General features: G+C 38.8%; 1 protein-coding gene across 5 annotated transcripts in view; it reads right to left on the bottom strand.

Moving 5' to 3' along the window:
• Positions 1-786: 786 nt before the first annotated feature.
• Positions 787-13,443, bottom strand: part of LOC122404010 (transcription factor cwo) — a 98,854-nt gene continuing 86,197 nt past the window's right edge. For 2 of the 5 annotated variants that reach the window (XM_043407857.1, XM_043407859.1), the window contains 3 exons: positions 4,375-4,558; positions 4,021-4,257; positions 787-3,383 (listed from right to left, as the gene is read on the bottom strand). In XM_043407857.1, the coding sequence (XP_043263792.1) occupies positions 2,815-3,383; positions 4,021-4,257; positions 4,375-4,558 (990 nt within the window). In that variant the 3' untranslated portion in view covers positions 787-2,814. Of the gene's footprint in view, positions 3,384-4,020; positions 4,258-4,374; positions 4,559-6,462; positions 6,752-6,990; positions 7,454-7,494; positions 8,252-13,443 lie in introns of those variants that run through there. The other 3 variants (XM_043407858.1, XM_043407860.1, XM_043407861.1) reach the window with 3 other exon arrangements.

Here is a 13,443-nt window from a genome sequence, read left to right as displayed (position 1 = left end):
CTTTTAAGATAAGTGAAAGAAAACTAGGAAGTGCACGCAATCCATTCACTTTCGCGTTGACAGATACGCGTGATCGTTTATAATGATGATAAAATAATAAACGTACGATTGAAGTCGCTCCGTCACGAACGAATTGTAAAACTTGTCACGATTCGTTCTGCGAATATCGTCTTTTGCTCGTCACGATCGTGGGTCGACTGTGGCGGCTCGACTTTCGAATTCTTCGCGACGACCGTACTATTGTTTGGGGGTTTATGGAGTGTGATTGGTCCTTCGAATTCCTGGAGAAGAAAGACCAACGTTCGACTGATCTTTTCGCTAATTAAAAGGATCGATTCCTAGAACCGAATTGTTGTGAATAATAGGGTTTACAAAAATTGAGCATAAATGTCAGCCATCTTGGAAAATATTCGTTTCGAGAAATCGGTATTCCAGATTTGTTAAATAACAGATATAATACCTGTGTCGAGTAATGGAGTATGATTAGTTAGCTCGTAAAAAGTATCTTATGATAATAAAGTGAAAAAATTATACTTTCCTGCTGTGGTAACAGTAACCTGAATCATCGTCGATTGCGTGTAACGGAGATGATAAATCTCCACGAAGCGACTGAAATAACTTGATAACAATCTAGCAGGAAAGCTTGCGAGAACCTAAAAGATAAAAATTGCAACGATACAAGGGACGAAGCTTGTGACATTTCATTTGTTATACTAACCGATCCAACGGAAACTGTGGGTGCAGAGACGCGTGGTAGACAATTATGGTAAATATAATTTATTCCGTATAAATTCTTCGTTAACATTACAACTAGACGTGGTATGTACAAATATATATTTAATGCAACGATCTTACAAGAATTTAGTGTAATGCAGGTCTTGGTCAGTCGTTAATTGCCGAGGCCCGTTTACCCGGGGTGTCTCGTGCAGACTCGATCCTCGTCGCGATCGAACGCGACGATTACTCGCAGAAACTAAACGCTTTCCTCGTGAATGAAACTGTGTAGGCACTTTTGTCGGCTACCTTACGCTTCGAACAAAGGAAAGGGAAGGAAGAAGAAAAAAAAAAGAAAAAAATAGAATTTGGAGAAACTCCAAGTCAAGGTCGTTCGTGAGGGCGGAAAGGTTGAGAAAACTCGTCCTTAATACTAATTGGCAAACGTTGACGACGGAACCTACTATAGTTTTCGGATGCCTGCAGCTTCGTCGATCGACGAAAAAAAAAGAAAAGAAAGAATAAAAAGGTGAAGCACGGAGAGACAGACCGAACGGATAGAGGAAGATGAAACGACACGATGGTAAAACGTTCGCGGCGAGAAAGAAAATGAAAGAAACAGAAGGAACGGGACTCGACTGCGATAATATCCACGAAAGAAAAAGAAGGGCACACCGAAGCTAAAGCAACCCGGGGCTCCAACGCCCTAATACTCTATCTACGACCTCTATCGCTCTTTCTCTCGAACCTCGTAAATGCTAAGACAACCCACAGCCTCGGTAAATATACAAAAACATCCTCGACGCCCCCCGTTGTTCTTTGCATTATAGGGAGAACGAAAGACCTGGCCAGGCGAACCCTTCTCGTCGAATCAGAATGGTAGGGAAAGAGGAAGATCAGCCCTAAAAAGCTTCGTCCATACGCTAACGGCTATATAAAAATTTGTTAACATCGTCCAGATTCTACTGTGGGAGTCCTGTCGATGAGATAGTGAGGAAAGGAGAATGGGAAACTCCCATTCTAGGATATTGGGAGTCGGTTGAGGAGCGTATATACACAGACGGAAGGTCGGTCGAGTGCTTGCGAGAGGAACGGTCCCTCTGGCGGCGAGTACGGGAAGCGATGGACCCCACGCTACTTAATAGTACTGCTCCTCTTCGTTTAAAAAACTGATCTTTCTTTCTCCCTACCGTCCCTCGCCATTTTGGTAGGATCATTTATATTATTACTCGAACGTTTCTCCACGAATGCACTTTACGAGGGCCTACCGTAGCGGTCGAAACGCAAGGGAACAGTAAGGATCGTTGTCATAAATTCTCGATCGACGCGATACAGACGTTTAACATCGATAGATCCCTTCGACGGAAGGACTCTCGATCTCCCTTATAACGGAACTACTAAGACGGCGGGAGTGTCTCTCGGATATTACGTACTAAAGAACCAGAAAGAAAATTAAATCACTATCCCCTTGCGGGCGGGAACAGCGTGACTGGTCCCCGTCGAAGAGGCGGTCTAACCGACTGAAATACTTGGTCAGAATCAGCGTACGCGTACTCGTGACGTCTGAGAGACTGCCTCTGGACACGATTCAGACTCCCAGGAATCGGGCGATGGAACGCGACACGATTGAACATAGTTTGTGTACCGAAAATACGGACACGTAGGTTGATCATCGCTCAGAGGCAACTTTCACATCTCCGTGCAGTAATGATTCTTTAAATGAACATCGCGCGTTCATCTTTCGCACAGCGGGGGCGAAACGACAGCATTGTCTTATACACAAATCGTCGCTGTCATCCTCTCTCGAACGTCTTTCACCGCTGCACTGGTTCCAAGACGGAAGCGTTCAACTAGCGAATCATCGCTGTACACGATTCTAGCGCGATGGGGCATGAACACCTTGTTGTTCGAAGAACACCTCAGTTGTCCACTGCGTATTACGTCGAACCACGTTCCCCGCTTGTGTTTCCACCGAGTGGATCGAGATAGGTCGTCGAGTCACCGTCGTCCACCGAGTCTAGGAACACACGCGTGGACGGAGCCTACCTCGACATCGAGCCACGTTCAAAGAATGCTTCACGCGTTCTCGTCTTGGGTCTGCTATTGATGCGTGGGACTGTGATGGTTCGACCACGCGGGCGGCGTCGACTGATTGAAGTTCACCGATATCGTCACGGGATGGAGGACCGTGTCGGGCCCGGTGTCCGGGATGAAGTTGAGATGAGGCCTGAGCAGGGACGCCTCCACAGTCAGAGGTACGTAGAAAGCGCCGCCGTCGTGAAGAGCAAAGATGGGCACGCCGTGGGAGGAGGATGGCTTCTCGGAGCCGGTGGCTGGCGGCGGGCTGGACTTTATCCTCTCCGCGGAGAACCTTTGCTTGATCGAGCTCTTGAACTTGTAGTTGGATGGCTTGCAGCTGGTCGCGGGCGGCGTGCTATGCGAATGGGTGCTGTGGTTGCTGTCGTCGCTGACGATCGTAGGCGGCGGGATGATCGCGGAGCGCATGGGACGCTCCGGGTCCCCGAACGAGCTCACGCCCGAGCTGGAACCGTGGTCAGAGTGCCCGTTGGGCTGACACATCGTGGGAATGCTGGTGTGAGCGTAACCGTTGCCGTTCGCGGTCCCGTTCGACGTCGGCATCTCCGGATGGGGAAAGCCCAGTCTGTCACCTGGAAATTACAAACATTCCCGTAATCGTCATCGTTCTGGATCTTCAAGGCTAAGAAGCTAAACTCTTCGAATCTCTCACAGCAAGTTCATAACAGTGACTAGAAGGGGAGCAATTCTATCTCCTTGGTATGTTCGTAACATTTTTATTTGATTCAGGCAAGCTTTATCGTGAGCACTGTGTAAGTACAGGAACAAAATTTTAATGGATGATTCTAGAGGCCAAAATAAGGCATTTAAACGGCAAATCAAAGCAAATTAACGATTAAAGTAGAGTTTCTCACGCTGAGTGAGAGCCACTGTCGCGCGCGCGCAGCTGTACGCAGATTGCCGTTCTACAGGCGCAACTCCAAACGTTAATTACTTCTTAACGGAGCCTCGATCAACAAATTGGTACTCTTGATTTTCGTCTTATTTTGGCCTCTAGAATCTCACATTACAATTTTTCTTTGTGTTCTAAGTTTAATGTAATTCTCTGTTGACGACTCATTTGTCTTTGCAAGCATGGTTTCTAAGAGCTGAGAGGATCCTACATCCTCAGGGTTTCCCGAATTCCAATAATATTGCCCGGAGGTTTTCAAAGTGTAAGGATAAGAGATTTGGGTTCTTCTTGATTTCTTAAAGACAACGAGTACTTACTAGTAGCCAAGATCTTCTCGCAGTGCTGCTGCAGATGGTTGATCAACTGCACGCACAGAGAGTCCCTGGCGAAGTAACCTTCCACCTCGACGAGGAAGTGCATGGTCTCGCTTAGGCACTCCTGGAAACCCAGCCTATAGTGTTCTGCAGCGGTGGATGCCACGGTGGAGTGCGAGACGCTGTCCACGCTGTCCTCGGGGTGTGTGTGCGCGGACGACACCGCGGAGTGCTTCGTTTCTGAAGAACGAAACGACAAAAATTTAATAATTGCTTCGAGTCAGAAGGGTCGAAGAAATATTAAGGATATATTATAAGGAAAGCTGATTTGTTAAATTACTTTGTTTTGAATAATACCTTGTCGAAGACCCTGAAGATGCTTCATGTGACGAATGGCCATTTCAATGATCTCCGTCTTTTCAACCCTGCCTCTGCCTTTCTTCAAGTATTCGGCCGGTATGAGTCTACTGAGATCCGCCAAACAATTGTTCATGCGATCTCTTCTTCGCTTCTCGATGATCCTATGAGACATCGGATCTTGCTGCAACAAAATAAACAACAACGTGTTAAACAACGATTACCTGGAAGCGAGTGGAAACATCAATCCTACCAAGTAATTGCATAGGAGCGCGTAAATTTTATAATTCTCACAAACATCGACCAATTTAAATAGTAAAATAATTTTCGTTTCAAGATGCTTCGTCAAAATTTAATTATCGACGAATCGATGTTAGGTTTCATTGATAGGCGCTTTGTTTAATAGAGGAGTACCTACTCAAATTTGGTAAATTTTATTCGATGAGAAATAAGAAATTTCTTTCTAAAACACATTTTAATACAAAAAATCGAAGCAATAAACATTCCAACTGAACACAAACATGCCTGTTGACGAAAGAAGAAAACTATGCGAAAACAGCAACGTTACCCTAACTATCCGACATAATGAAACTGAATGATAAAACTGATGAAAAATTAAGGAAGAAATGATGCAAACTAAAAACACATAAGTTCTTAGAACTGAACGAACGTGCAGAAGAAAAGCATATATGACATTAACATATTGAAAAATCACAAACTATGAATTATTTATCGATTGTTCTTAATATACTTCATCCTGTCAAACGTTCTAAATACAGGTAACCCTCCTACAACATGGCATCCTATAACACGGTTTTACTTTAACACGATAAGAAAATTTCGAGAACCTTCGTAGAACACTGTACTCCTACAGCACTAGATAACATGATTTTTACCTTAAAATAATGACGCGAAGAAATAATAAACTATAGTGGTTATACATGAAAAAATATAAACGAATTCTAATTTATTAAATTAAGGTTGCATTAAATTAAAATAATATTTTTTGTTTTGTGTTGTATATACATTTATTTTTTTCATAAAAATTAAGTTGCTTATGTAGAATTAAAAAAAAATATTTGTTTTTAATAAGTTCTCGGAACTTAACTAATCTTTTTATACTGCTCTGAGTCTCATATAATACGGTTTCACACAACACGGCATTTTCTAGGAACCTATCTACCGTGTTATAGTGGGGTTATCTGTATTTTAAAAACAGAGATCTTGAAACAGAATGATATACAGGGTGTTCGGCCACCTCTAGCAAAAATTTTAATGAGCGATAGTAGAGGCCAAAATAAGACGAAAATCAAGAATACTAATTTGTTGATGGAAGCTTCGTTAAAAAGTTATTAACAATTAAATTCAAAAATTTCAAATCGTTCTGGAAAAATTATTTTCGGTTGCGGGGGTCAACTACAATCATTTTTGGTGAGTACACATACCTCGGAAATCCTATCTACTTTCGAGAAAAAAAATCGAGTAGGTGCTGAAATTTTTCGGCGAAAAAAAATTTTTCAAATCGTTTTAAAAAAATTATTTTCGGTTGCGGGGATCAATTACAATCATTTTTTATCATTACACATACCTCCGAAATCGTACGCACTTTCGAGAAAAAAATTCCTTATTGAAAATCCAATTAGGTGCCTAAATTTTTCAACGGAGAAAAAAAATTGCAAATCGTTGTGGAAAAATTATTTTCGGTTGCGGGGGTCAATTACAATCAGTTTTTGTCATTAGACATACGCACGAAATCCTGCCCACTTTCGAGAAAAAAAATAGAGAAGGTGTGAAATTATTCGAGAAAATTAAAAAATTGCAAATCGTTGTGGAAAAATTATTTTCGGTTGTAGGGTTCAATTACAGTCATTTTTGGTGAATAGACATACCCCCGAAATCTTGCGCATTTTCGAGAAAAAAATTCAGTAAGAGCGGCACTTTAAACGTTAATAACTTTTTAACGAAACTTCCACCAACAAATTAGTATTCTTGATTTTTGTCTTATTTTGGCCTCTACTATGGCTCATTAAAATTTTTGCTAGAGGTGGCCGAACACCCTGTATATTCTGAAGAGACAAATTCTATTACTTTTAGTACGCTCTGATTCGCAGGTGAATTATTTGCAACGCAAAGTAACACTTTTCTTTATATTTCAACGTATTCTACTCGTCCAGGAGATAAAAAGTTGAAAAGAAAGCACGCGTCGCAAACGAACCGTTTTTTCGCAAACATGATCAAAGATTTGGAAAATCAGATCGCGGGAAATTGCTTCCGATAGAAAATTCGTTCCCCCACTCTGCTTCCCGTTACTATATAACGTCGATACACGTATGCACACGCCCCCATGCAAGCACAACACGAACCAAAACAGTCGACGCTTTCTTCGAAGAAAAAAATTCAAAAAAACGTTTTATCGATCAACGTTTTATAAAAATAAAATAATCTTGACCTTGCATTTCCAATAGAGACGGACAAAATTTTATTCGAATACCAGACCGTGAAAAAAAAGTCAATAATTTTAAATTTAAATTCAAATTATTATTTGAAAATTTTGTCTAGAGAAAAATTTTGCCCGGCTCTAAATTCCAAGCAGCTTTTCCCCCAGCAATTCTCCACCTGTCCAGATGCGTAGATTCGTCTACGAAAATCGAGTCAACTACATCTGTTCACACTCTGGTGGTTAGATCACACGATCACTGTCCAAAGATATTCTAAGCACTCCAAACTTAACGATACTCTTAACAGCGTCGAATCAGCGCCTTATTAATACACTGTTCGTGGAGCACAGTAACCAACGACTCGTCGTAACAAACACAGCCGAATAATTACGTATGTAAATTTCTCGTAGTCGGAAACAGATAGACACTATAGACAGTCTCTGCGTAAGAAATAAATATTGCATGTTCGCACTGTTTTGCACCACGTTTTACCTTCGGGAGTATCGTCAATATTTATCCGAATCGTAAAGCAAACTGTCCGACGGGGTTCCTTGCGCGCGGTAAAAAAGGGAGATTTTAGAAAGAAATCGATTTCTCCGTCGGTAACACAGAACACCATACATTCCCCACGAAATTAATGGTAAAAGCCGGTGGTTGCGCTCAAGTAGAAAGAAAGTATCACCTCTTTGTTCAAACAACGCCTCTTCCTCATCGACGGCGAGTGCACTGCCGCGTCAACGTGACTGTTCGTCGGATAATATTGCATATTCAAAATATTGTCCATGCTATGTGTCACCATCGTGCTCCGTTGTACCGAGACGCGCGTGAAATCGGAAGGCAAGTTCGCCTTGGTTAATTCCACTTCTTTCTGAGAGTGTCGCGCTCGATAGTTTCCCCCTCGTGGCCCAAATTAAAACTTCGAAACGGACGGGGTATATTTTCTTCGCGTACGACTTCGAATCGGTATAAACGGAACGAACACGGCGGAGGTTTCGAGACGAGCGTAACTTCTGTTCGAGGTATGGTCGAGTGTTCGATACTGTTCGCGTACGACCGGAACAATACGTATTCGTGCGACGAGGAGGCTCTCTGTAATCCTGTGCGTGCTTCGATATGGCACAGCCAAGACTGCGATCCACGACTGGCGGCGCTTACGTTCCTTTAACGAGGAGGGAGATGTCGCTCGACGATGACGCCGCGCTATCACGTGTTGTAAACGCGATGCATAACGCCCAACACGTGAGGAAACACGTTTCGTCGAGGAAGCCTGCTCGGGGAATTATCTTCTGCCGGCAGTTTTCGATCCCTGCGTGTGCCTGTGCATCCGTTCCCGCGGTTGGAAAAAATTCAGACGGGAGCACGGTATTTTTCTATGCAAACGACGCTCGATACCGCCTTGAACCAGATTGAGTTCGAGACTGACCACTGGCCCCGCGTCACGCGCGAGAAATTACGTATAGCGATTTCTTCGCGAATGTAAAACCGTTTAATAATAATTTGAACGTATAAATATATCGAATGGTCGAAACGTCCCTGATCCTATACGTTCGGGAACACTAATTTTAAATTCGATTCTTAATAATTTTAATTTTAATTTTCGGAAACCTACTCGATGGCAATTGATATACAAAAATATAACATATTATTTTTAAATTATTTTATTTTAATTTATTTAAAAATTATTATATTTAGATTTTGAGACAACCTTCTCCAAAACTCCTATTTCATTAATTTTACTAATAAAAATATTAATAAAATAACTTGATATACAGAAATATAAGATACAAATTATTATATTTGGATGTTGAGACAACCTTCTACGAAACTCCTATTTCATTAGTTCTATTAATAAAAACATAAATTTACATAAAGATCCGCAGTCTATTAAGAAAGATTAATTATTTTCAACCACGATTTTTAGTAGAAAATTCATTTTTTCTATGGGGGTATACACGGTACAGTTGTTGGTCGTATTTTAAAAACGAAAGATTGTTACAAAACAAATTTTATATACTTTTTTAATGCCTAAAATAGTAAGTATGAACTAATTATAAGTTACAAAATGGAAACGTATATTATTATTTTGTACGTAACTATGTTCTCATAATATTCATAGCATTTGTTATGTACGTCTAATAAATACAAATGTACACATGGATAATAAAACATACTTATCTTTTTTCTACTGGATTTATTTCTTTTTTAATCTCTCAAATTGTACATTGGGCAATCACTGTCGAATGAGTGCACAATTATTATTTTGATCTGACCAATATGTTTCTTCACAATTTCTTCATTAGTGTATTACTTTTATCGTAAATCTCTAATTGTTTGTACACTGTCTATTTAATTTTTGTTTCCCAAGAATAGAGAAATTACGTTTACCATGATTAGTAAAATTACTTCTATCGAACCTATCTGAAGAAAAATGTTCGTGATTTTTAACATTTTTTAAATCGTATTTGGTTATTGTAACAAAGTTTGATGCGTGGACGAAGGGTCGAGAGTTCGACTTGGACATCGGTGCAAGTAGAAACAGTGAGTAATGGACAGACGCGCCAGACAAGTGTTCGATCGTATCCGATAAATTTTCAAATCACAATTATCACATTCTCAGTATATTTTTCCATCGTTAACTAAACTCCTCTGAGACGAAGAATATTATTAACAATAATTATAAAAATAAAAATACCCTAATGAACACATCACATAAGACTCGAACCTGAACGAACTCAATTGATCGAACTATTTTAACGGAAACAATATGTGGCGTCGCCTCCCATGCTCGCCACCAGAGGGCTCGCGCTCTCACAAGCGCTCGACCGACCCCTCGGTTGCTATACATATATACGTTCCTCGAACGACTTCCCAATAAGGGCCTGCTAGAAAGCCTTACTGATGAGTCCCACTAACAGGCCCGAACGAAACGGCGCCCCCTCCTTTCCTTTTCACTCCTCCTACGAATTTTCCGAGATTCTACTCGCAGCGAAGCAGCGCCACAAATAAAATCAAAGTGTTAAATATACTATAATAATAAAGAAACAATGGCGTCCTTCGAGGATTCCCCTTGGTGAAGGACAATCACCCTTAGTATACCGAAAGTGAACTAAAAATCGAAAATCTATGCATTTAAATATACCTCAAACTATTCTTTGGGGTCTCACAGGCCCAAGGCGTCCATTGGCGTAACTTATGAAGGGTTAAAGAACCGTTTTACGTTCCCCAATCTGTTAGTAACCCCCTAAACTGTATCGTTGTAAGAGGAACGAACATTCTCGTTAACGTTGGCAGCTTCGGGACGGTCGGACCGTAATCGACGCTGCTCGTTGACCCTCGATATCGAAGCTTCTGCTCGTGGAGACGCTCTAACCGACGAGTAATCCGAGAAAGGAGACGAGTCGTGAAAAATCGCTGGGGAACCGCTTTAACGGGGTCGAGTTATCGTTATTCCGGATATAACCGGACCGAGGAGATCTTTGAGGCTGACATCGAAGCTTGTGTTATGACCGGAGTTTATCGGCAAACGGTTGACCGCGGTGGCCCCGCCAGTGTTTTTCATACGATAACCGGGCATCACCGGATCTAGCAGCTTCGCCACGACTGGCAACAACAAACCAGAGCCGTCCACCTCGCGACGCGTTTCCGTTCGAAGCTACCGTCAAAAACATCCGTTCGCAAATTTTTTAAATATTAAATAGGACAACAGGAAATTGTGAAACGTTTATTTCAGGTGGGGATCGGAATTCTGAGTCAAACTTGGTACTTTTAGTTGGCATTTTTAACCCTGAACACCCTTGTTTTACGATATCAATATGGGACCTGAGGGCCAAGCAGAAACGAATTTTACACAGTTTTGGCGAGAGGGTTTATCAGTATGGAAGTGGAAAAATTAATTATATAATTGTGACTTTGAGGGAAATTAATTTTGATAAGATTTGTAAACTTTAGTAAGGTTGCAAAAATAAGTACTGAAACTAATTTCAGGTTATGTAGTTTACAATGGTCTACCAACATTGAGCTGGAAAAATTAATTCTCCAGTTGTGATGTTGAGGGAAATTAATTTTGCTAGGATTTGTGAATTTTAGTACGGTTGTAAAAATAAATACTGAAACAAATTTCAAGTTATACAGTTTACAATGGTCTACCAACATTGAGTTAGTAAAATTAAATCTCCAGTTGTGATGTTGAGGGAAATTAATTTGGATAGGGTTTCTGAATTTTAGTAACGTTGTAAAAATAAATACTGATACAAATTTCAGTTTAAGTTGTTTACAATGGTGTCAATATTGAGCTGGAAAAATTAATTCTTAAATTGTGATGCTGAGGGAAATTAATTTTGATAGGATTTGTGAATTTTAGTAAGGTTGCAAAAATAAGTACGCAAACTAATTTCAGGTTATGTAGTTTACAATGGCCGACCACCATGGATATACAGAAATTAATGCTCAAATTGTGACGTTGAGGAAAATTAATTTTATGGAAAGTGAATTTTAGTAAGGTTGTAAAAATAAGTACTGAAACAAATTTCAGTTTATGTTGTTTACAAAGGTCTCTCAATATTGAGCTGGAAAAATTAATTCTGAAATTGTGATGTTGAGGGAAATTAATTTGGATAAGAGTTTATTAATTTTAGGAAAGTTGTAAAAATAAGTACTGAAACAAATTTGAGATTATGCAGTTTACAGTGGTCTCCCATCATTGAGCTGGAAAAATTAATTCTCCAGTTGTGATATTGAGGGAAATTAATTTGAATAGGGTTTCTGAATTTTAGTAACGTTGCAAAAATAAATACTGATACAAATTTCAGTTGAAGTTGTTTACAATGGTGTCAATATTGAGCTGGAAAAATTAATTCTTAAATTGTGATGTTGAGGGAAATTAATTTTGATAGGATTTGTGAATTTTAGTAAGGTTGCAAAAATAAGTACGCAAACTAATTTCAGGTTATGTAGTTTACAATGGCCGACCACCATGGATATACAGAAATTAATGCTTAAATTGTGATGCTGAGGGAAATTAATTTTGATAGGATTTGTGAATTTCAGTAAGGTTGTAAAAATAAGTACTGATACAAATTTCAGTTTAAGTTGTTTACAAAGGTCTCTCAATATTGAGCTGGAAAAATTAATTCTGAAATTGTGATGTTGAGGGAAATTAATTTGGATAAGAGTTTATTAATTTTAGGAAAGTTGTAAAAATAAGTACTGAAACAAATTTGAGATTATGCAGTTTACAGTGGTCTCCCATCATTGAGCTGGAAAAATTAATTCTCCAGTTGTGATATTGAGGGAAATTAATTTGAATAGGGTTTCTGAATTTTAGTAACGTTGCAAAAATAAATACTGATACAAATTTCAGTTGAAGTTGTTTACAATGGTGTCAATATTGAGCTGGAAAAATTAATTCTTAAATTGTGATGTTGAGGGAAATTAATTTTGATAGGATTTGTGAATTTTAGTAAGGTTGCAAAAATAAGTACGCAAACTAATTTCAGGTTATGTAGTTTACAATGGCCGACCACCATGGATATACAGAAATTAATGCTTAAATTGTGATGCTGAGGGAAATTAATTTTGATAGGATTTGTGAATTTCAGTAAGGTTGTAAAAATAAGTACTGATACAAATTTCAGTTTAAGTTGTTTACAATGGTGTCAATATTGAGCTGGAAAAATTAATTCTGAAATTGTGATGTTGAGGGAAATTAATTTGGATAAGAGTTTATTAATTTTAGTACGGTTGTAAAAATAAATACTGAAACAAATTTCAAGTTATACAGTTTACAATGGTCTACCAACATTGAGTTAGTAAAATTAAATCTCCAGTTGTGATGTTGAGGGAAATTAATTTGAATAGGGTTTCTGAATTTTAGTAACGTTGCAAAAATAAATACTGATACAAATTTCAGTTGAAGTTGTTTACAATGGTGTCAATATTGAGCTGGAAAAATTAATTCTTAAATTGTGATGCTGAGGGAAATTAATTTTGATAGGATTTGTGAATTTTAGTAAGGTTGCAAAAATAAGTACTGAAACTAATTTCAGGTTATGTAGTTTACAATGGCCGACCAGCATGGATATACAGAAATTAATGCTTAAATTGTGATGCTGAGGGAAATTAATTTTGATAGGATTTGTGAATTTTAGTAAGGTTGTAAAAATAAGTACTGATACAAATTTCAGTTTAAGTTGTTTACAATGGTGTCAATATTGAGCTGGAAAAATTAATTCTTAAATTGTGATGCTGAGGGAAATTAATTTTGATAGGATTTGTGAATTTTAGTAAGGTTGTAAAAATAAATACTAAAACAAATTTCAGGTTACGTAGTTTACAATGGTCTATGAATTATGATCTAAACAAATTAATTATCACGTTGTGACGTTGAGGGAAATTAATTTTGCTAGTATTTGTGAATTTTAGTATGGTTGCAAAAATATATACTGAAACAAATTTCAGATTATGGAGTAGTACCAACAGTGAACTAGAAAAATTAATTCTCAAATTGTGATGTTAAGAAAAATTAATTTTGCTAGGATTTGTGATTATTAGTAAGGTGTAAAAATAAATACTAAAACAAATTTCAGATTACGTAGTTTACAATAGTCTATCAACTATGATCTAAACAAATTAA

This window comes from Colletes gigas, unplaced genomic scaffold, assembly GCF_013123115.1.
Source record: "Colletes gigas isolate AHSC1104 unplaced genomic scaffold, ASM1312311v1 Colletes_gigas_Sc00089, whole genome shotgun sequence".
Taxonomy (NCBI): domain Eukaryota; kingdom Metazoa; phylum Arthropoda; class Insecta; order Hymenoptera; family Colletidae; genus Colletes; species Colletes gigas.
This window is presented reverse-complemented; position numbering and strand designations above follow the sequence as displayed.